The sequence below is a fragment of the Equus przewalskii genome, chromosome 4 (assembly GCF_037783145.1).
Source record: "Equus przewalskii isolate Varuska chromosome 4, EquPr2, whole genome shotgun sequence".
Taxonomy (NCBI): Eukaryota; Metazoa; Chordata; class Mammalia; order Perissodactyla; family Equidae; genus Equus; species Equus przewalskii.
Window position 1 is genome coordinate 49465869 of NC_091834.1, and position 23688 is coordinate 49489556.

The 23688-nt window shown below is 36.9% G+C and overlaps 1 protein-coding gene across 10 annotated transcripts; it reads right to left on the bottom strand.

Annotated features, from left to right (window-relative positions):
* Window positions 1-1556: 1556 nt before the first annotated feature.
* On the bottom strand, window positions 1557-22066 carry AGR3 (anterior gradient 3, protein disulphide isomerase family member). 10 transcript variants are annotated; one of them, XM_070615830.1, is made up of 10 exons: window positions 17715-22066; window positions 17333-17449; window positions 16138-16168; window positions 14423-14557; window positions 10817-10880; window positions 4125-4177; window positions 3510-3586; window positions 3209-3272; window positions 2503-2586; window positions 1557-1770 (listed from the first exon to the last, which is right to left on the bottom strand). In XM_070615830.1, the coding sequence occupies exons 4-10, from the start codon at window positions 14529-14531 to the stop codon at window positions 1721-1723; spliced, it is 501 nt and encodes a 166-aa protein (XP_070471931.1). In that variant the 5' UTR covers window positions 14532-14557; window positions 16138-16168; window positions 17333-17449; window positions 17715-22066; the 3' UTR covers window positions 1557-1720. The 10 variants fall into 10 exon arrangements, with proteins under 10 accessions (XP_070471931.1, XP_070471932.1, XP_008518390.1 ...); XM_070615831.1 differs by lacking the exon at window positions 17715-22066 and adding an exon at window positions 17488-17635 and having other exon boundaries at window positions 17333-17376; XM_008520168.2 differs by lacking the exon at window positions 16138-16168.
* Window positions 22067-23688: the final 1622 nt, after the last annotated feature.

The window sequence follows — 23688 nt, forward strand, 5'->3', positions numbered from 1 at the left end:
GATACAGAGTTTCATTGTTAAGGTAAGGTAGAGAAGGAAACTAAATTGGTTACAAGGCTATACTGACTAACTTATTATCAAGTAATAATAATATAATATTATACAAATTATATATAATAATAATTATCAAATATGTGTATAATATATCTATATTAAATGTTAGTATATGTTTATATAATTAAATTATGTATAATAAAATATATATGTATATTAAAATACAAAGGCACATACATTCTTATGATAAGGAATAATCAATTTATTTAGTAACTTTTACACTAATTGAAGAAAAATAAGTGCATATTTTATTTATCAGTTCTTAAAACAATAACTAAATAGTCAGTCAACTGATCTCTTAGTTCACTGCAAATGCCACTGACGTTTTCTGCCTCTGCACTCTTTATGCAACAATGAAATCAGCTATATTACTTTAATCTTCAACATTAAATTATTAAATAAGAGAATGCCGGTGCACTTTGGTCTTCTAGCATTTATGTAAAAGAGTCAACTCCAGACTTTGACTTAAAATTTTTTAAAAACAGAGTATTTAATATTCATTTGTAAATAGGACACATGGATACCTGGTACTGATGGTCATGTAATCTATTTATATTCAAATAGATCAGTTACTAAAAGTCTGCTTAAAATGTTCAGAATAGTGATCAAATAAAACCTGGAAGAAATCTTTCTTTCTCTGACTCACAAAACATTGGAATTAATCAGATATCTGTATCATAGATATTACATATCTCTCATAAAAGTGTACTTTTATTTCTCAAACAATTTAAATTATTTAAATGCAATAGAATTCTATGGATTAGGTAAATTTCTGGCCATCTGAAACATTTCTCCCTTCTGAGAATTACTCCCAGCTGATTATGGGATTTCCATGAGCAATTAGAAGTGCTCCCAGCTGATTATGATATTTTTTCCATAAAGAATTAGAATTATTTTTTGTGTTACTTAAACAGATATGACATGAAACTGATCTTCCAGAAGCTCCCTGTGAACAATTGAGTTGATGGTTGGAGGTTTGATAATTTCAGAATGGATATAATCCTCTCCTACAGTTAATTGGAGAAGTTCTCCAATCTCCCCATGGCAGTTAGATTTTTCTTAAAATTGTTAAAAGTATTCAATATCCACCCAATAATTAAGGGAAACATGTAGTTGAATTTTCAAACTATATTTTTAATTTATTGTAATTAGTTGTTAAATGTCTTTTTTAATTTAAAGGAAGAAAAGAAGTAAACGGTTAACTCTGAAATATGCTGCTAAAAGTTCAAATAAGTGGACCGAGATGCACCCATTTGCTTTGGCAACGTGCAGATCGTTTATGACCTGTACTCACAGATTCCATAGAGCTGAGGAGGCAGAATGCAGATTAGATTACTGGGTGAAGTGAGTGAGAGGTGAGAAAATAGAGACCACCAGTGCAGACACCTCTTCTTGGGTCTTCCTGACTCCACCATAACTCTCAGCTGATGACAAGCTTCTTCTTCTTTTTTTTTTTTTTTACTACTGAGACAGGAAAAAATGAAGCTATGACATCATCAGGCTCAGGTTTTAACATTTATTGAAACATTTTACTTGCATAAGAATATTACAAACACACTAAAAATTTAAATGGTAACGCTACAAAATCCATATACTCGCACATGTAGTATTAGTCAGTTAACCAGAAGATTTTCTTCATGACACTTGACCTCTTAGAGGTCATCCTTTATAACTCTGATTGAATAAGTTTTAATGCTTTCTTCATGTTTTCTATCACTGAAATAAAAGTAAAAAATGTTATTCTAGTAGTAAAGGAAAGCATCAAATGTTAGAATCTGTTAACCCCCGAATCTAAAATTCGACCATTTAAATTAATAGCTATGAAAACATGGAAATTTATCTGCAACATTAAAGAATATATGCTAAAGGTGTACATGTAAATTAGGGATTGGACCATTCAGAGCTGGTTGATCAACTTTCTTTATGATAATTTATCGGACAGATTTTGAGAGATTTTTTTTTAACTGATCATTTTGTATCGCTGGATCTGACAGGCATAGTTATCTTATTAAAGATAATTGATAGTGAATGGTGCAAAAAATAGATTAAATTCTCAAGTCAGACTGTATCTCCTTGCTTATAGGCAGTAAAGAGGACAAAAAGATTGAATTCTTAGTTTGAGGAAATCACATGTGATCTTTAACATCAGAAGAATGGACTGGCTCTCTTGAGGTTTGTTAAACTTAAATGTATACTCTATTCTTTTTGGTGGTCTCGAAATTTAGTGACCATAGGAACTATTAGACATTCCTGTTAAAATAGAGATTCCAAGGTGCCCCAGAAGTTTTCACTTTGGTGGGAGCTAAGAGTCTGCATTTTGGCCACTACCACCACTGCCAACCCCAGTGACTCTGATGTAGGGACAGCACTGACATGGGGCATCACTGACCCCTCTGACAGACAAGTGTCAGCTAGAACCACTGTTCAAGACAAGTTGTGAATACTTACATACTGGTAAATCCTGAGGTTCATATGTATACAGTCTGTTAGAGTATTTTCCAGTTAAATCAGCTCTGACTGTTAAAGAAGGATCTGCCAAGAAGAAAATGTCACTGACGTATTACTTAAAATGTCCTTAAAATCATTTTTGCCTCTTATTCTAAAACAAATGTTAAGCAAACTTATATCAAAATCAGTGTTTTTGTTTTTTGCTTTTTTGCTGAGGAAGATTCGCCTGGAGCTAACATCCGTGCCAATCTTCCTCTATTTTTTAATATGTGAGCTGCCAGCATAGCAAAGCCGCTAACAGAGTGGTGTAGGTCTGTGCCCGGGAACACCAAAGTGGAGTGCGCTGAACTTAACCACTAGACCACCAGAGCTGGCCCCAAAATAAGTTTTCATACATGGGAATCCCTGAGTTAACCTGAATTCTCATTTTAGTGTGTCATACCTCTCTGTCAATACAGTCTGGGGAACTGTACTGAAAGTACGTTCGGATATTGATTTAATAGCATATGTTTTTAAAAATCTAAAATTTACAAATTATAGATATGGTGAATTTTGACTGTAGAACTAACAAGAACTGTTATTAACAGGGTTACTAATGACTTACCTTCAGAAAGAATAGTACTTGAACTAACATTTTAAAATAAATGAAAGCAAGAATACTACGAATTAATTTTGTCAATCAGATGAAATAAGATTATACACATACCCACAAACATGATTCTAGGCACATATTGTCCATCAGGTGATAAATTCTTATCAGTGGTCTCATGCTAGCGCAGAAGAAAAAAATGAATGTGACTGGACTGGTTTTGACAGTTAATTTCAGGAGTATTGTATGTGAACAAGGTTTTCAGTAAATTGTATATTTTGGCCTCTTACAATTCTATATAACATTTCTATATCTACCAAAACTTTAACTCTTTGTATCTTAAAAATAGAAAAAAAAAAGAGATGCAAATTTTCCATTGAATTGTGATGTTAAGAAAACATTGTAGAGGTTTTTGTACCATGAGATTCAGCATGATGAAATTATTCTGAGCCATTTCTTGTATTTCTTTATTTTGGGCAAACACTTTTTTTAGTGCTGTGGGGAAAACATAACGCCAGTTAGTTTTAAGGATAAAGATGCCTTCAATAGCACATAGTAAAATAAAGCTAGTGCTTTGCATTTGTTTGCATCTGTAACTTGGACGTAAATAGTTCATTGGCCCGTTGCCACTTTGTCTCTCATTGGGAAGCAATGAGGGACAGGGTCTGTCCACAAAGATATCAAGGGATAATCACTTAATAAAGCCACCAGTTTTATAATTTCATCTAACTCTTTGACTCATTGGTTAAAACAACATCTTCTTTCAGCAAGGTTTCCCACCTTTTTTTGGTGTGTGTGGGAGAAAGAGGGATATAAAATCTTAAAGGACATTTAAATATAAATGTTTAATAGATCATGAGCAATCACTTGTAGTCTTGTAAAATGGTGGTGCTTTATAAAATGGTGGTACTCTGGCAGTTGTGTGTTTGTTTTTTTTTAATGGGATTTGCTAAGTGCTTTCTTAACAATTCTTACCAGGACCATTTCCTACTTCATACTGGAAATACAATAAGATCTCAGGAGCTAACATTACCTTGGGAGTACTGACAATCCTCCAAGTGATGAATAACCATCAATGGCTTGTTACTAAACAGAGAGAGTGTGGAATTAAGTCAGGCAATTAACTTTGAGTAGAAATGTACAGTGAAATTAGATTGAAAGTTTTAGTACTTTCGACAAGACAAAGTAAAAATCTCAGATTGATAAATCATAGTAAAGTAGTCTATTGGCAATGTTATTCAAAACACAGCCCCAGAACTGGGAGCATGGGCATCACCAAGCAGCTCATTAGAACTGTAAATTCTCAGGCTCCATCCCAGGCCCACTCAATCAGAATCTTCGGAGCCGGGCTCCAAAAATCTGTAGCTTGACAAGTTCACCACGTGATTCTTATGTACACCATAGTGCAGTTAGAAAAAGAAAAATCAATTTTGTCTCCAGAGATGAAAGGATATTATGAATAAGATATTTATCTCTGATGAACATGTGGTATCCGATTTCAGGACAGTCAAATTTTTTAAAGATTTTTTAAAAATTGTTTTCCAGTTTTTACAAAAACAGCTATTAATATTTGACTATTTTCACATCCTTTCATTCTTGTAACAACTCACAACGTACAAACCATCTCAGTGAGAGTTCCGTATCTGTGTATTTTTCAGTGTCATTTTTTTTGTAGATTGGCACCTGAGCTAACAACTGTTGCCAATCTTTTTTTTTTTCCTCCCCATAAGCCCTCCAGTACATAGTTGTATATTTTAGTTGTGGGTCCTTCTAGTTGTGGCATGTGGGATGCCACCTCAGCATGGCATGACGAGCGGTGCCATGTTCGCGCCCAGGATCCGAACCCTGGGCTGCCAGAAGCGGAGCATGTGAACTTAACCACTCAGCCATGGGGCCGACCCCCTCAGTGTCATTTTGATTTTAACTCTCTAAAAAAAGTTTTTATGGTAGCTGATCGACTTCCCTGCTCTTTCAAGTAGGAGAAAAATTAGAATATTAACTACAGTGAAGGATAAAAAGAATTATGATTTGGATACATAGGATGTTTTAAAAAATGTTTCCTTAATTTTGAGAGGATGCTGGGTACAAAAGGAGATAGACTAGTGTATACATATTAAGCATAAATCTTTTAAAAAACAGAGGTAATCATATAAAGTACTTGTCATTGAATAACCATATTTTTTTACTTTAGTCTCAAGTGTCAAACTTTGAATTGATAATAATTTTAATCCTCAAACTTGGAATATAAGTAAATTTTAGGTGAGAGTAAATCCTACAACTTACCTTTTAAGATTTATGACATAGAAGGCTATTTGCCAACAACTTCAAATTTATTGGTGAAAACGCAGATCTGATGAATAAAATATCATTCTCTCTTTTTATTAGTACAAAACTAAGCCTAAAAATGTTTATTGACGTTTTTAGAGGCAAGTATAGAGCTTGGACCTCCCAAGCATCAAGTAGTCATCTTTCTACTAGATGACTCTGCCTGAGCTTAGGGAGGTAGCGGTGTCCTGAGACACAGAACAGTTTAGGGCATGAGTCATTCTGATTTCCTGAACTGCTCCCATTTCTTCCCAGCACATGCACAACAGCTGGAACCAAGAACAGCTATGTATAGGGAAAGATGTTGATGTCTTTCCAAAGACTCTTGGAAAACTAATTTCAGCACCAGATTTCTGGGTAAATGGAGTCCAAGGAAGAATTTATCAAGACCACAGAATACTCCGTCTTAACAGTTCAGCTTTGAAAGGCTTGTTCAGACATTCAAATCAGGACACTATTCCGTTTCAGGACAAGCAAGAAGTGCTTCTGTTTCTAGCAGACACTGAAGTCTTAAAAAAGGATGTCTAAAAAGGGCTAAAAATTTTTTTCAGCAAAGAGGCAAATGGTAAATATTTGAAGTTTTGCAGGCCATGTGGTCTCATTTGCAACAACTCAACTCTGCCATTATTGCGCAAAAGCAGCCATGGACACTAATGCAACAAATGAGCGTGGCTGTGCTACAGTAGAACTTGACTTGTGAGCACTGAAACTTGAGTTTCATGTAACTTTAATGTGTCACAAAATATTATTCTTTTGATTTTTATTAAAATTAAAAGATGTAAAAATCATTCTTAGCTTGCAGATCGGATTAAAACAGAGGATCCCTGGTCTAAAATCTCATGAACTAGCACATTAGATGGTGAGAAACTTGAATTGAGAAGGTAGCTGTACTTCTGAGATTCTCTAAAACCAGAGTCTGCCAAGCCCAGCTGCTTATCAGCATCATTTGGTGAATTATCTTTTAAAATTCTACATTTTTTCTTTTAAAATAGGTTACAAATTCAGATGATTTAAAATTCAAAAGTTAAAAATATAAAAATTCTTCCTCCTACTCCTGCCTTCCAGAAGTAAGCAGTATTACCATTTCTTATGTTTCTTTCCAGAGGTTCTCAGATCACATACCCAAATATGTATATGTACATGCATGCATTTATGTATATGTTTAGATATAGGAATGAGCATACGAATATGTCTATATTTATGTAAATGCATGTTTATTAATATGTAAATGTATATGTCCATGTGTATGTATATGTGTAAGTGCATATTCCTTTCATTTTAAAAAGTATAAATACTAGCACACTATACACGTGTATTTGCATTTTGCTTTTTTAACATAATGGTAAATCTTGGATATCATTCCCTTGTGCTTCTGTATAATATTCCATTATATGGATATTCTTTAATTTATTTAACTGGTCCCCTGAAGATAGCTATTTAAATTGTTTCCAGTTTTTTGTGTTTAGATTATTTCCAAACATTTACAAACACCGCTTTGATGATGTTATTTATATATGATTTTGCACACCAGTGGGTATATTTGTAAATAAATTTCCAAAAGTGGAATTTCTGGGTAAAGAGTATGTGTATTTATAATTTTGATATATATACTTTTCATAGAAGCATATGGTAATGTAAGAGGCAACTGTTTGTTCTACTCTCACGAAAACTGCTTATCAGACTTTTAATTCTTTTATCCAACAGGTGAAAAGAGGGAAGTTAATGTGGTTTTCCTTTCTTATAAAAAATAGTTACTATATGATCCAGCAATTCTACTTCTGGATATATATCTGAAGGAAATAAAATCACTATCTCGAAGAGATATCTGCACTCCCACTTTCATTGCAGCATTATTCACAATAGGCAAGACATGGAAATAGCCTAAGTGTCTGTCAACACATTTGTGACAACATGGATGAAACATGAGTGCATTATGCTGAGTGAAACAAGTTAGAGAAAGACAAAAACTTTATAAGCTCACTTATATGTGGAATCTAAAAAAACCCAAACTCATAGAAATGAAGACTAGGTTGGTAGGATTGGTGGTTCCCAGGGGCAGGGCAATGAAATCAGTGAAGATGGTCAAGGGGCACAAACTTCCAGTGATAAGGTGAATAAGTTCTGGGGCTACAGTGTACGGCACGGTGACTACAGTAACCATACTCTACTGTACACTTGAAAGTTGCTAAGAGAGTAGATCTTAAAAAGTTATCACAACAAAAACAAAATGGTAATTGTGAGGTGATGGATGTGTTAATTACGGTAGTGATCATTTTGCAATATCTACATATATCAGATCATCATGTTGCACACCTTAAACTTACACAATGTTACATGTCAATTATATCTCAATAAAGCTGGAAAAATAGTCACTCAAATGTTTAAATTACCTTTTTTCTCTATTCTGTGAACTTTCATATCATCTGTTCGTTTTCTTCTGTCGACTTGTTGACCTCTTATTAATTGATATGAGTACTTTGTATATTAGAGAAACTCACCCTTGTGTTATTGTGCTCTAGTTTTCTGGGGTTTGTTTTGTTTTTGTCTTTTTCCTTTGTTTATGACAAGGTTTTGCTTATGCAAAGAATTCATGTAGTCAAAAATATTGTTTCTTTTAGGATTTTTCTTTGGCCATTCTCAAGCGTAAAGGACAGGAGTAGGGTGAGGCAAGAGGAGCATCTAGGGTGCAAAAAGTTTATTTTCGTATCCTAGGTTCTCCTCTTGCCTCACCCTAGTATCAGGTCTTCCCTACTTCAAGAATTTATAGAAATAAAATTTGCAATATCTTTTAGTTCCTTAATGGTTTCATTTTTAATATTAAATCTTTGTAATTTGTTGTAATATAAAATGTGAGGAATGGATCCAAATTGTTTTCCAAATGGCTACCAACTTCTCTCTAACACTAATTATTTTACATACTCTGTCTGTTCAACCCCTGATTTAAAACACTACTTTATTGTGTAAAATTTTCTATAGTCTCCATTTTTATTTCTATACTCTCCATCTGATTCATTTACCAGTAACATGTTGTTTTATTGTAGTTTTGCCATATGTTTTATAGCAATTAAGGGCTAATCCCCACTAATTTCTTTTCAGAATGTTACTACTTGTCTTTCTCAATTCAACTCTGAAATCATCTTTAAAAAAAAATTCTATCAATTTATTTTGATTGTCTTATAATTTTTTTAAATGTGGAGAGAACTGACATTTTTATGATGCTGAGTCTTCCCTACCAAGAACACAATAGATCCTTTCATTGCTTTTTAATTTTTTTCCTCAGTAGTACCTTTGGGTTCATGTAGATTTTGTGTATTTTCTGTCAAGTTTATCCTAGGATATTTTATCTTTTTTGTTGCTATTTTAAATGAGGTATTTTATAAGTTCCTTTGGCCACTTTTTTTTCTGTGTATAAATGCTACTGATTTCTATATATTAATTTGTTCTCATCGACTTTAACTGACTCTTCATTTTTCTGAGTGCTTTCAGTTGACGATCAGTTTTTCACGTACACATCTACAAATAAAGATATTTTACCTTCTGCCTTCCGAGTTTTGTACTTTTAATTTTCCTCATCGAATTGCATTGGTTGCTACCTCCAGGACAGCATTAATAATTGCAGTGATTGTAGACGTTCTTGTCTTATCCAGACTTCAATGGGATACTTCTGTTTGTTTTCCCACTAAGCATGATGTTGGCTTTTTTGAGGGAATGGATATTTCCTTCTTAGGATAAACGAAAAAAACTTAATATTGTTGGGGCTGGCCTGGTGGGATAGCAGTTGAGTTTGCACGCTCTGCTTTGGTGGCCCAGGGTTCACTGGTTTGGATCCTGGGGGCAGACCTATGCACCACTAATCAAGCCATGCTGTGGCAGGCATCCTACATATAAAGTAGAGGAAGATGGGCATGGATGTTAGCTCAGGGCCAGTCTTCCTCAGCAAAAAGAGGAGGATTGGTGGCAAATGTTAGCTCAGGCTAATCTTCCTCAAAAAAAAATTAATATTGTTAAATAAAAGTTGTTTTAAAATTCACATGTAGATTTTGCATTCTTTTAAATGCTTTTTCAGCATTTATGGAGATAGGAGATACTTCTATGACTTGTCTCCTTATAAATATTCAATTATTTTAATTATTAGATTTCTTAATCTTGAATCTTCTTGGCATTCCAAGACTTTGTTGTTAGCGCCATCAAGTGGATTCCAACTCTTGGAGATCCTGGACCCTGTGTACAGCACAGTGGAGTCTTGTCTGGTCCTTTTTGTGCTGTCCTCTTACCTTCCGGGTCTATATCAGACAATGCTCTGTGGCTATTCATAGGGTTTTCACAGCCCATTTCTTTGGGAATGGGTGGCCAGGTCCTTCTTCCTAGTCTGTCTTAGTCTGGAAGCTCCACTGAAACCTATCTACCATGGGTGACCCTGCTGGTATTTGAAATACTGATGGCGTAGCTTTCAGCATCACAGCAACATAGAGCCGCCACAGTACGACAACCGACAGATGGATGGGGAAACAAGCCTGGGCTGTGGAGGTGAGAACACTGCATCTTAACCACTAGAGCATCAGGGCTGGCTATTCCCAGACTAAGTCTCACTTTATTGGGGTGTATTCTTTAAATGCTCTGCTGGTGCTCTTTGCCAATATGTTGTTTATTTGTTACATTCCTATTTGGAAATGAGATTATTCTACAGACTTTTTTTGGCAATACTTGTCCAGTTTTGAGACAGTGTTTTACTCAATTCTCATTTGGGATCTTGTTCTTTAAAAGAGTACTGGAATTGAATGTTCTTTAGATATTTGATAAGTTCTTGGGGAGCTTTTAAAAATACAAGTTTCTTTTGGGAAGAAAAAGCAGAAGAAAAAAACGATTGGCAACAGTTGTTAGCTCAGGTGCCAATCTTAAAAAAAAAAAAAAAAAAGTACAAGTTTCTCAGCTCCATACCCAAAGATTTAGTAGCTCTTTAAGGATAAAAATCACATCACTCTTGGTCACTGAGCATAGAGCAGTGCCTGGCACCTAGCAGGGGATAGTTGGGAAGTACTTGACTGATCGATTATAAATACGAATGTTAAAGAAAACTTCCTGAATTGTTCTGATGATCAGACAGGCTTGAGAACTGCTGCGCTAAACCAGTTTCCTATTTAAGCTTGTGTAATGCCTACAGACTGTTTTTTTAATACAACTTATATTCAAAAGCTTGCTTGGGTAATTAAGAAATTAATACAAAGGTATTTAGAGCTCTTGTTTACAAAAAACATTCTAATGGCAACTCTTAGTCTAAGGAGCATCGAATAGCAGAGTAAATACTTGTGATATCGTTTCAAAAGCTAACGCGCTAGTTTTGGGCTCCTCTATGGGGAGGAATCTATATGATCTGTCAAATTTAACTGAGAGGTGTTTTACCTTTTTTGAATATGAAAGAGACCTTCTTCATAAGTCTGTACCCAAGTAATGTCATCACCCCATCCTAAAACAGAAGAAATCAATGCATTACCTCACAGAAGAGCTCTGAAATGGGCATGTGATAAGCAGATCTCTGTCGACAGATATTTAACTAAGCCACCAAGCAGCTGTCTGACATATGGTATACAGGATACGTAATTATAACCAGCTATAAAGAGGTGGTGTCCTTTCAGATTATAGTGCTGAGGTTTGGTGACTGTGTTTCAAACCTCAAGGTGCATAGCCTTGAACCCAGTAAGTGCTCAACAAACGCTGTGATTACTGATAATTGCAAAGACATCTCTGGACCATGCAAGAGCTCTGGCTTTCAGAATAAACAAGAGGAAGTTACAGTTAATCTTCGCACGTTTTGTAAATCTATCAGGAATATTTTGGACTGGACTGTACAGTATGCTAGGATCTTGAGTGCCAAGACATGCAGACACTTCTAGGTTAGTATACATCATGAAAAAAAGGAATTCCAAATTTTGCTTTGAGTTCTGACATGGAAAAAATACTGGTATGGGAATTTTATGGTTGAGAGACACAATAAAATACAGGTATTTTGGAAGCACCCAGAAGAGTGGAGGAGAGGGAAATAGAAAGCAATGAGTAGAGAGAGAACCCACTAGCCTTTAAAGAAGTGATATAAGTAGTTGGGAATGTGTATTAGACATTAAAGAATGAGATCATTGAGGAGAAGAATGCACAACACATTCAGAAATACTGCAGAGTGTTTTTAGGAAATGTCTTGGTCTACAGATGAGAGAGATTGAATTAATTTGAAAATAGAAATATTTGCAGGCTAGTTTGGACTCAGATTTTCTTGTATGTTTCATACTGTCAGACTGCAGTTTCTGGTTTTGATACCATGGCTAAAAGATGGCCAAGAATTAAGATGCAGAATTATGAAGCAAGACAAAAACAATTCCATGATTTTGCTTGTTGGCTTTTCGGTAACAGCTGTATTAAAATATAATTCACATACCGATACAATTCATCCTTGGAAAGTGTAACTTTTGCATATTTAGAGCTGGGCATCATAATCAATTTTAGAACACTTTCATCATTTCAAAAAGAAATCCTGTACCCTTTAGCTGTCACCCCCTAATCCATCTATCTCCTCCAGACCTAAGAAACACCTAATCTGCCTTCTGACTCTGTAGACTTTCTTGTTGGATATTTCATATAGGTGGACTCATACAATGTGTGCTCTTTTGTGACTGGATGCTTTTACTTAATATAATGTTTTCAAGGTGCATCCATGCTGTGGCAGGTGTTAGTACTTCACTTTTTTACGTGGCCAAATATTCCATTGTATGAATATACTACATTTTATGTATCTGTTCATCCAGGGATGGACATTTGGGTTGTTTCTACTTCTTGGCATTTACGAATAATGCTGCTATGAACATTTGTGTATCAGTTTTTGTGTGGATATAGGTTTTAATTTCTCTTGGGTATATACCCAGGAGTGGAGTTGCTGGATCATATGGTAGCTCTATATCTAATCATTTAAGGAACTGCCAAATTGTTTCCAAGGGGTTGCACTATTTTCCTCTCTTACCAGCAGTGTTGTTGTTTTGTTTCTGCCTGATTTCAGAATCTTAATAGTTGAAGACGTCTTGTGTTAGTTTAATACCCCATCTATCTGTAATAATCCTGAAAAGTTTTCTTTACAATTTTGCTTGAACACACGTAGTAACTTCACACCACATTTTGCATTAAATGAGTTATTTTAGAAACAGCTCCTACTGGGCTCCTACTTAATTTCCCTATTCTGTTGCAAATATCATTCAGTGCTGGGACGTCAGCAAAGGGAACAATTACTATTCTTTGCTTCCGTTCAACTTAGTCCCACAAACATTAAAGGAACATCTGCTGTATGCCTTCCTCACGTAGCACTGGGTGTACAAAGGTAAGACAGAACAATCCCTGCTCTCAAACAATGCATGCATGGCCTTGTAGGGGAGCCAGATTGGATTAGAATTATTTGTTATACACATGGTCTCGTAATCACAGTAGGCCAAAGGTGGTACAGAGTTTAAGCTCTCCTCAAGGTCTCTGTTCATTACCATAATTCTATTTCTAGCTATGCTTGCTTGTCTTCTGAGATTTTATTCATTCATCCAATATGTTTTTGAGCATCTATTATATGCCAGGCACTGGGCTGGGTGCTGGGCAGTTCTTTTGATTCAAAAAGAAGTTAGGATGTTACCAGTTACCAGCAGATGGTAAAAGGCTTAACCGAATGTAAATCAATTCTTAACAATGGAGTTCCCAGATAACATCAGTCATCTTCCCTATTAAAATAGTTTCTAAATAACTAAAGTAGCAGAATCATCAAATTGTTTAAAATTTACCACACTATTGAGCATATTTTTCAGAAAATTCACCAAAAAGTTTTAATAAAGGTGAATACACGAAATGTTTGTGCCTTATGGTATGTTAACAGCATGCTGTTTAACTCCATCCTGGAGGGTCTTTAAGAGTACGACTAGTTCAGTCTTAGGCACTTGAAGGCTTCTGAGCTCATTGTTTTATAACTATTGTGTTTATATATGGAGATACATGGTAAATTATACTTAAAATATTTTCCTCTTTTAATTTATTTTGTAAAAATATTGGGTTTTTTTAGATTTATAGTTTCTGTGATTTTAAACTGAAGTAGAATAAATTAACTTGATTGAACATTGATGGGCAATTGACTGGTGCTCAATACATCTATTAAGGAATGAATGAACTTGGAAAGAAAGTCAATATTTTAGAATTTGAAATTATACTACAATTGGTCTCCATTTGTTTGCTCTATTTACATTACCACCCCAAGTAGTGGTCACTAGGATGTAATGGTTTGCACTACAAGTTTTGAATTAACTGTGTGGAGATAAGTGATTTTGTTCCCATTTCTATTACAGAAACAAATCTTGAGAATTTTTTAAATGAAATGCTTCTTTACAGATGAAGATGTATTTGTTTCTTAGGCCAAAGGAGAACAGTGACTACAAAATTGAAATGTTTTCTAAACATGTAGCCAATGACAAATCTAGATTATGATGTCTAAAACCACTGTAGCTGCTTTCTGGAGTCAATATAGCAAACACTTGGTTAACCAAAATTCTCAGAGGGTAGAATGAAGTATAAGTTTCTGGAGATGCTTGGATAAAATTATTCCGAATTATTTCTTGCCTGACTAACTAAAGGGCAGGGAATTGGAGCAGATTTTGAGGGATATTAATTGGCTTTAGGACATCATTACAACATACCAATTAATATTATTTTCTAGAACTCTGGTTACCAAAGTTATATGCATCCAAACCAAACCTCTACTATTTTTACAAAGATACAGCAACTTGCTATTGTTTTTCAGTTGGTTTGTTTCACTCTTTACCATTGACTGGTCCTTTCTGTTTTTTTTTGGGGGGGGGGGTTGCCTATTTTAAGGTAGTACACAACAAAATATTCAGTTAATTGAGTTTGTTTTATAACTACACTATGAGTAAGAGACTAGGAACTTTAAAACAATCCAAATGACTGAGTTTAGAAAATAAAATGAGATTCTAGTACCTCTTGAAAGCGTCTGAGGAGGTCTCTTTTCCTTTTTGATTGCAATGGCAAGGTTGGAAGAAACTGTGATGAGTAAGAGGCAGAAGACCAAAGCCGAGTGCAACATCATGTCTTTTGAGAATCATTCAAATGAAGCTAGAGGGTAGAAAATAATTTTCAGAATCTAGTAAGTTACTTCAGGCTGTCCTTAAGACATGTGTTAAGAGTTAGACCAAACCTATGCTGATAGATTGCTGTGATTGTGTGAGATGACATGGTAGAACTACCTAGAACTTTCATTCATGTTTTATTTTGAAAGGGCAATCAACTCAATAAATGTGCACTTGGTGAAAAGCCACAGCTTGGGCATCTTGGGAGCAGCACAATGAAGGTGAAAGAGAACTGGAGCAGGGCACCCGAAGCTCACTTCCGACTTCATTGTTGTGCTCACAGCACTGCAGTGAAACTCAAGATCACGTTATTAAAGGCCTTGCAACTGTTAAGTGCAGTGCAAAGGGGACTTTTGGCATACATAAATATTCTTTGCCTTTTGATCCTTCTTGATCTAATAGATTAAAATAACATTTTAACTCTATACCAAGCTAAGATTAGGCATAAACAAATATTGCTTAAAATAGAATTCAGAGGAAAAATAGAATATGGAATATTCTTGGTCTTCAATTCCTCCACAGTCACTTATCTTTCTCATCCTTCCATCAGTTCCTTACTCTTTTTCCCTTCAGTTTACAACCCAGCTCTTTTTAAAAATGTAGTATAGTTGTTACTATACTAGATTGTTGTTACATTTATTTATAAATTATATAGTTATGTTTATTTATAAATTAATTATATGTGTAAAATAGAGCAGACTTGCTGCAATGACATTCTCCCTTAGTTAGCTAGAGCTCAAATTGATTTTTAATTCAACGTGCTGTCACTTACACTCTGTATGTTAAGATATAATCAAAAGTCTGGAGTTGGACCTGAGCTGTCTTAAACCACTTGATAAATACATTACAGGGAGTATTTAGTACTTGTGAGGTGTTATTTGGTTACAGCATTTGTAGCATATAAAACTCACGTGAAAATAGTTGACATATGCAGCTTTGAAATCACCTCAAAATATGAGATCAATGTACAGAAATCTTTCATGTTTATGTTTTAAATTTAAATGTTTTAAATAACATTTTCCTTTTAACATTTTCCTAAATAAGCATTATTTAGTAGTGAATTCTCCATCAAAATAGTGAGTGACTGTTTGGTGATTCTGCTCAAACACGGAAGTTGCTGTGTGTAACTGTACTAGGCACTGTGGAAAATTGAAAGACTAATAGGACACAAACCCTCCTTAAAATAATTTCCTGCCTCACAATGGTAATAGGCAACATATGCCCTACAGCAACCACAGTCATGAAGGAGAGCAGCGACTTGGTGGCGGAGGAGTTAATAGTGTCTAGATTTCTCCAGACACTTCCTCATTCCTCTCATTCTAGTCTCTTCCCTTGCCAGTGGTGTATCCCTTCAGTCCCCGTCTGGATTGAAAACGGTTGCCACTCCAGGTTGACCCTATTTAAATTATTTCCCTCCCTAATCTGCAGTGGATCCGTTTTTGAATTTCTTTGTGTTCAAGCATTGAAAACCTTGTTAAACAATAACCGTGGTGCCTGATAAGGATCTCAATTTAAGTTCCCATAACTTATTAATACCATAAAACATTTCAGAATGCCATCTTTTACCTTAAGGACTGGTCATCTTGTACCTTAGAGACTGAAACAAAGAAAGGGTAGATTTTAGCAGAGGTTGGGGACAGCTGAATCTGGAGCAAAGTCTAATCTGAGAAGCGCAGGCTCAATCAGGTGGAAGGTTGCTGTGGAGAAACGGAAGCAACCACCCAGGGCAGGGTCTTAACTTGGATCCAGTGGGCTCTAGGAGGTCTATGACTGAGCTACAAAGGTTCAAAAAACCTTGCAATTGTATTAAAATTTTATGTGCCTCTGTCCATTTTCCTGGGGAAAAGAGTCCCTAATTGCCTTAAGATTTTTCCTGAATATGAAGAAGAGTTGAGAAAAGTTAATCTGGAGAAAGTGTCAGAAAAGATTCTCTATGGTAGAGACAGAGATAAGTAGATGGAATCTATATTAAAATAAAGTACAACTTCACCATTTTCCTATTTTAAAGCTGCCAGGTTTAGAATTGAGTGGGAACGATTTTTTCCTTCAAATTTCAAGTTATTATGTATTACTGTCAAAGACTGTTCTACTTAAAAAATCAAAATATTTGTTTTTCCGGTTTACATTGATAAATTGTAAAGTAGGTATTGAATATATTCTATGACAAAGCCCATCCATTTATATATTGCTATTTTTACACAAACAATGCTTTCCTTGGTAAAATAGAATGCAAACTCTTGAGGGTCCTCTCATAAGAGATGTATGGTTAATCTACTTGGGGACACAGACGAATATGACACAATTGTGGCCCTGGAGCAGCTTACAGTGCACCCAGGAGCCATATAACCAAATGCCTACAATTACGTGTTATAAATATTGGCCAGTTAGCATTCTCTGACACTAGCATTTTACTTTTCAAAAGTAATTTAAGTCATTTACTCAGCTATCACATAGCAATATTTCCTATTTTAAAATAAAATTTAAAAGAAAACAGGGAAGAAAAATAGTTACTGGTAGCATAATTTTTAAAGGGTCATTTTCGGTAAATGTCAGTTTATTATAATATCATTAATATAAGTAGAGAATAAAAGTATAAAACCAGCAAAAGAAATCCAGTTCATTAAAAGAAGAAAAATACAATTTAACTGAACTTTCCCCACCCTTCCCTGAAGACCTCACTTTTGAATAGCGATAAATTGCTGATTTAAATATAGCAGAGCTTGACCACTGATTAAATAATCCGGAAATTTTGCTTGCTTACCTGAACTTGCCAGTGCTCTTGCTGGAAGTGTATTCTGGATGTTTCTGGTTAAAAATGGGTGTGGATTTATAGATATGCAGACACACACACACACCCCCCGCTGACCTCCAGCCCCACCTGCATGGAAACAAGAGCACGGTCACCTGCAAACTTACACCAACAGGTTTGTCTGAACAACTCTGTACTTCTGTCTTGTTCCCATGCTTCTCACGCTAAAAAAAACTCTTCTCCCTTTCTCTAAAATGAGATTGAGTATCCTCATAAAATGAGGCCAAATACCATCTTTGAGCTTTTTTCTTTTCTACCTTTTACTTCCCAAGGTAATTAATGTTTGGCTGGAGTTCAACATCAAAAAAAAAAAAAAAAAAAAGGAAGAACAAACCTGGTATAAATGTAGGAGCTGTGTGTGCTCCATTGTTCGTGATGAAAGTTCAGTGAGGCTTGCAGATAAGCTATAACGCAAATAGAATTCCTAAGGGTCACTCTGTTTACAGGAAGGTAATTAACAGCTAGAGAAAGCAGGTCCTTTTTTTCTGAGAGAAGAAAATGAAAATGCTGTTGTAAAAGTCAACATTTTTATAATTTGATTGCTCTTTACAGTCCTTCTGTAAAACCCTTACTATGGAAAAAATAGGAAAACAGACAATTAGATAAGTTTGTTTATATTTGTCTAATAGATTTAAAAATTTTAGAATTCATGATTATGGTAAAACACTTTTAAAGTATAGCGTTGTGTCAAAATAAAAAGTAAAATTCTCTCTCCCTTCACCAGTACTGCCTTTTCCTATGCACCCCACCGCAAAACACACACACACACACACACATATCCCAAGTTCCACTTCCTGGAGTTAATTACTGTTAAAGTGATCCAGGGTAGGGTCATCAAATCTAGCCCACCTCTTTTTGTACAACCCAGGAGCTAAGAATGGTTTTTAGATTTTTAAATAGCTGGGAAAAAAATTAAAAGAAGAATCTTTTGTGGTATGTGAAAATTACACGAAATTCAAATTTCAGTGTCCATAGAGATTACTGGACGGAGTGCGGCCATGTTTATTTCCTTCCATATTGTCTATGGTTACTCTTGCACAATAACAGCAAAGTTGAGTACTGTGACACGGACTGTATGAGCTGCAAATCCAGTTGCTGGTCCCTAATCTGGGCTACTGTTCAGTAAATTTTCTTCCTTCCTCTCTCCCTCCTCTTCTCTCCCTCCTCCTCCCAGCTCCTTTCCCTCCTTCCCTCCATGCCTTCCTTTCTCTTTTTCTCTTATTAATCGATATATTAACAAATGCACTGCTAAAGAATGGGGGTGATGGTTGTCTTGCTTCTGACCTTAAGAAGAGTATGATTCTAGTATTTTTAACTTGAGACATAGGGGTGGTTTGATTTCCCATGTTAAGAAGGTAGCCGTTGTTCCTGTACTACATCTCTTAAAAGCAAGAATGTTGGATTTTGTTCTATAAAGATGAGTATGTGAGTTTTCTCATTTCATATGCAGTAATCTTCCCTTATCCTCAATTTCACTTTCTGTGGTTTCAGTTACTGTGTCAACTACGATCCAAAAATATTAAAAGGAAAATTCTAGAAATAAACAATTCATAAGTTTCAAATTACAAGCCGTTCTGAGTAGTGTGAAAAAATCTCATGCTGTCCCACTCCTGTCCTACCCAGGAAGTGAAACATCCTTTTGTCCAGTGTATTCACGCTGTATGCACTACTGCCCATTAGTCACTTAGTAGCCTCCATTATCAGATCAAATGTCACAGTATCACAGTGCTTGTGTTCAAATAACCCTTATTTTACTTAATAATGGCCCCAAAGTGCCATTAATCTCTTACTGTGCCTAATTTATAAGTTAAACTTTATCTTAGGTATGTATGTATAGGAAAAACATAGCATATTTAGGATTCAGTACTAACCACGGTTTCAGGCAGCCACTGGAGAGCTTGGTTGGATAAGGAGAGACTCCTACTGCAAATTTATAGTTTTCCTAGTTGAACCTTTCTTGTCACCCTGAGAGAAACCTCATGTAACCAGGTTGTATGGTTCTTTTACTGTGCCACTGATTTGTGTGTGTGTTTAATCATGCTTTCTTCCTTATGTAGGATTCTCAGAGGAGATGTGCTTGGGACATGCTAGTCAAGTGGAATTCTTCCTGCTGAAGGTTTAGAAACTTGACCTACAATTTTAATTTGAAATCCAGAATTTATAATGCAAAGAAACAACCGGGCAGTGATCCCTAAGTTTTCCTTTTACAGAGAGTGGGAAAGTTGTCACCTTGGTCTTGACGGGTAGTGGTTTATAGAGAAATCTCAAAATATTCTGACATCCTTGTTAAACTCCTCACGTATTATCTCTATTAATGATAAAGAGATAAGAATGAGAAAGAAGTCAAATATCTAAGAGGTAGTGAAACGAGGTCACGTGGGGTCTGAACTGATCAGTGTCATTGGTTTTCTCCCACTAGTGTGACCACGTAATGTACCCTCTAATCCAGTACAACTTTGAGAGTAAAAGGAGATAATAAAAGCCATTGGAATTATATAATTTTTAAAATAATATTTTGAAATATGTATGTCAGCCAAAATTGGATTTATTGTATAATAGATTACAAATAGTTCTATTAAACATTATTCTCAAAAGTTTTAAAAATTCATGTACATTATGGCAAAATTTAAAAAATTCTTTTTTATGTTTATGTTACTCAGTTTCTTAGCTGTACTTGTTTCTGATATCAGGTCGCTGGTATTTTTCTGATATTATTGATCTTTATTGTTTCAATGTGATCTTATATTTATTTTTTCATGAAATTGCCTGCAATCATCTTCAAAGTTGTCCTTATGGTTAATACATGTGGGATTGTCATCAGCTTCAGTTGGCACTTCTCTGTAGACCACACTATTTTTAATGAAGAAGATACTCTTCCCACAGATGCTTGGTTACCTGGTAAGCTTGAGAAAATTTAAGATACTCCACACTAGGGGTTAATTCTTTCAAAAGTAGTGACATATTTTTACAAGATTAATTGATCACATAAGTCATAATTGAATTTAGGGTTAGGATTACTTATCCACTTTGTACGCATGTGGGTGTTTGTATGTCCATCTGTTTCTGTTGGTCAGTAGCTTATTGAGGATATATAAAAAATAAACAACACAAAAATGTCAAGAGTGTAAAACAGTTCTCTCCCCCACCCATCTTCCAGTCTATGGGTCTCCTTCCTAGAGGCGATAATTATCAATTCTTGAGCCTTCTTCCAGAAATATTTTCTCTATGTTCAAGCATGTCCCTATCCATTTACTACCTATCTAATTTATTATCTGTATCTATCCTCTCTGGATATATCTACCTATGTATTTTTTATTAACACAAAATGGTGCCATTTTATCAATACTTCTGATCCTCTCTCTTTTCTTTTTTTGAGGAATACTAGCTCTGAGCTAACATCTGCTGCCAATCCTCCTCTTTTTGCTGAGGAAGACTGGCCCTGAGCTAACATCCATGCCCATCTTCCTCTACTTTATATGTGGGACGCCTACCACAGCATGGCGTGCCAAGCAGTGCCGTGTCTGCACCCTGGATCTGAACTGGTGAACCCTGGGCCGCCAAAGCAGAACCTGCACACTTCACCGCTGTGCCACATGGCCGGCCCCCTGCTCCACTTTAAATTGAGATTAAACTGAGTTCAGTGACTTGCCCAAGCTCAGTATGTGACAGAGCCTTGTGTCAAACTTAGATCTTTTGAACCCAAATTTTGTGTTTTTCCCACTAAGGGAGTCAGGATTCACAGTGGTTAAGAGCGGGGGCCCTGGAGAAGACTAGACAGGTTCTAACTTCTGGAGGAGTGGGCCGCTGTGGGCCAGTTGGGGAACTGATTCTCCAGTGCTGCTTGGAGGGAAAGCAAGAACATGAAAGGAATATTTTCTCGTTTACTGCATACTTCGCAGCGGAACCCCTGATTTTAATCACATATTTCATAATAATTCCTGTAACATTTTTGTCATTGCCTTAACAATTGTCATAACTTAAGAGTCACTTGAGGAACAATGATCATGGGGCCATTTGCCCTCTGCACCCAGCCTCCAGTTGTCCTTCTCTAGGACCAGGTTGCCTGGGTTCGAATACCTGATCAGTAGCCACTGAAGCCCCAGACAAGTTATTAACGTAAGTAGAAATGATGATAATGTTCATCCTACAGAGTTGTGAAGATTAAATGAGAGAGAACAAGAAAAGCGACAAAGTGAACAGTTATTTCCTAGATGTGTGGTCCTACTCTGGACCAGGCTGGCTTATGGTTACCGGAGATAAGACAGTATAAAGTTCAAGTTGCTCTCTTTTTTGAAGGGAAAATAAACGAATATAAAAAATGATATTTGAGTTCCGGCAGAGAGCGCGGTGAGAAGCGGACCACGGCCTTGTCTCCCGGGGCCCTCCGGCCTGGGGCCAGGGGGTGGGCTGGGGGGCCCGCGGCCAGGCCATAGGGGGCTCTGTCCTGCAGAGCCCAGAGCCTCTGCCGCGGCTGCCCGCGGGCTGGCCGACCGTGAAGCAGGAGCGACTCTCTGGCCCCACCCCCACCTCCGAGTCGTAATGGCGGCGGCCTCTCTGGGCTGGACTCTGCCGAGCCCGGTCTCCCTGCCCAACCTTGCCGGGCCGCGGCGCAGCCCCCCGCCGGGCCGCCGAGGACGTCGTGCCTTTGGGCGTGGCGGGGCAGAAGAATGGCGGCCGTTCGAACCCCGAGGAGCGTCGTTAGGCGTCTCTGCTGGACACGGGCTCGGCCACCCGTAGGCCTTGGAGCCGCGCGGATCCGGGACATGGCGGTGACTGCTCTGTCCCAGTGGGACGAGATCTCCCCTCGTCCGGACGACACCGGACAAAGGCCTTCGGGCCGAAGGTGAGGCGCCCCGGTTGATGGCGGTGGAAGGGTCGGCGGGCCCTCGGGCTTTCGGTTTCAGTTCCGTCAGACCTTGACCTTGCAAGACAGAAATGGTAGGAAAAGACCACGTTTGGCCCACGGGAAGTGACCGCCACCCTTTGGGAAGATTTACTGGCCGTTTATGGAAGGCCTGTGTATATAATATGAAAAAGCTGCTCTCAACTTTTCTCTCAACCTTTCAAAAGAAAACTTTGGCTACATCTAGGTCTTCTAGATGGGAAGAGGTGGCCGACGTATGATAAAGTAGAGTTAGAAAATCACACGTCTTGTAAAATGCCCGTTTGTTTTCAAAAACATCATAAAAATGTCTTCCGGAAATGACTTTTTGAAATGGAATTGTTAGACCACCGCTGGAAGCGACAGCAGGAGCGACGCGCGTCCACCGTTGTGCAGTGGGTTAGAGGACGTGGCGTGGAAGACCTTGAGGAGGAAGAAACGAAGGCTCGGTGCCAGAGTGGTCATGTTTGGAAGACATTTTCATTTTATGACATTGTTTTGTGTGTGCATTTTATTCCTCGCTACTGTATATGAGGTTGATAGTGCTAAGTACTTTTCTGCAATATCTAGTCTTTCTAGATGTTCTGAAGTGCCTGATAGATGTTAAAAGTAGAGGTAGTAAAAAGACATTTTGTAAATATCTTTTTAAGAATCTTATGAAATACTGTTTCTTTTGGGGGAAGGGCCAGACTGCCTCTTTGAACAGTGCACGTCGTGTTTGTGCGCTGGTTCCGGCGGGGGGGGGTGGGGGAGGGAGGTGCAGAGAGCTCTGTGCCAGCGTGTTGATAGTGAGCAGGATTAACCATTGTCCCTGATGTTCCTGCATTTTGTTTTGCTTTGCTGTGTATGTAATGTATATAAGGGACCAATGAGTCCTAATTTACAACATGTAGTCTTTCTAGATGTTAAAGAGGTCGCCAATGTATGACAAAAATAGAGTTAGTAAACTAATACATTTTGTACGTTTTGTGTTAAAATTCCTAGGAAAGATTGTCTCCTGAACTCTGAGCATTCTAGCCCACTGGGTTGGTGGAAGAGGGAGAGAAGGGAAAGGTTGGTCTTGGGCTAGAACGTTCACGTTCCAAAGACTTTCGGATTCTGCTCCATGTGTGCAGTTTAGTCAAGACTGCTGTGTATATAGTGGACAAATTCAGTCCTTATTTGAAACATCTAGTCCATCTAGATGTTTAGAAGTGCCCGACGTATGTTAAATGTACAGGTAGTAAAATATCACTTTGTAAATATTTTTTTGCTAAAATTCATGGGAAATATTGCTTTTTGGAAATGGAATTGTTAAGCCCTCTCTGTGAACAGTATATTATTGTTTATACTTGCTCACTGGTTTGGAGGAGGTGGGAGGGAAAGAATTGCAAATGGTAATATGCTAGTGTGTGCATACTTGGACATTTTCAGACAAAACCATTTT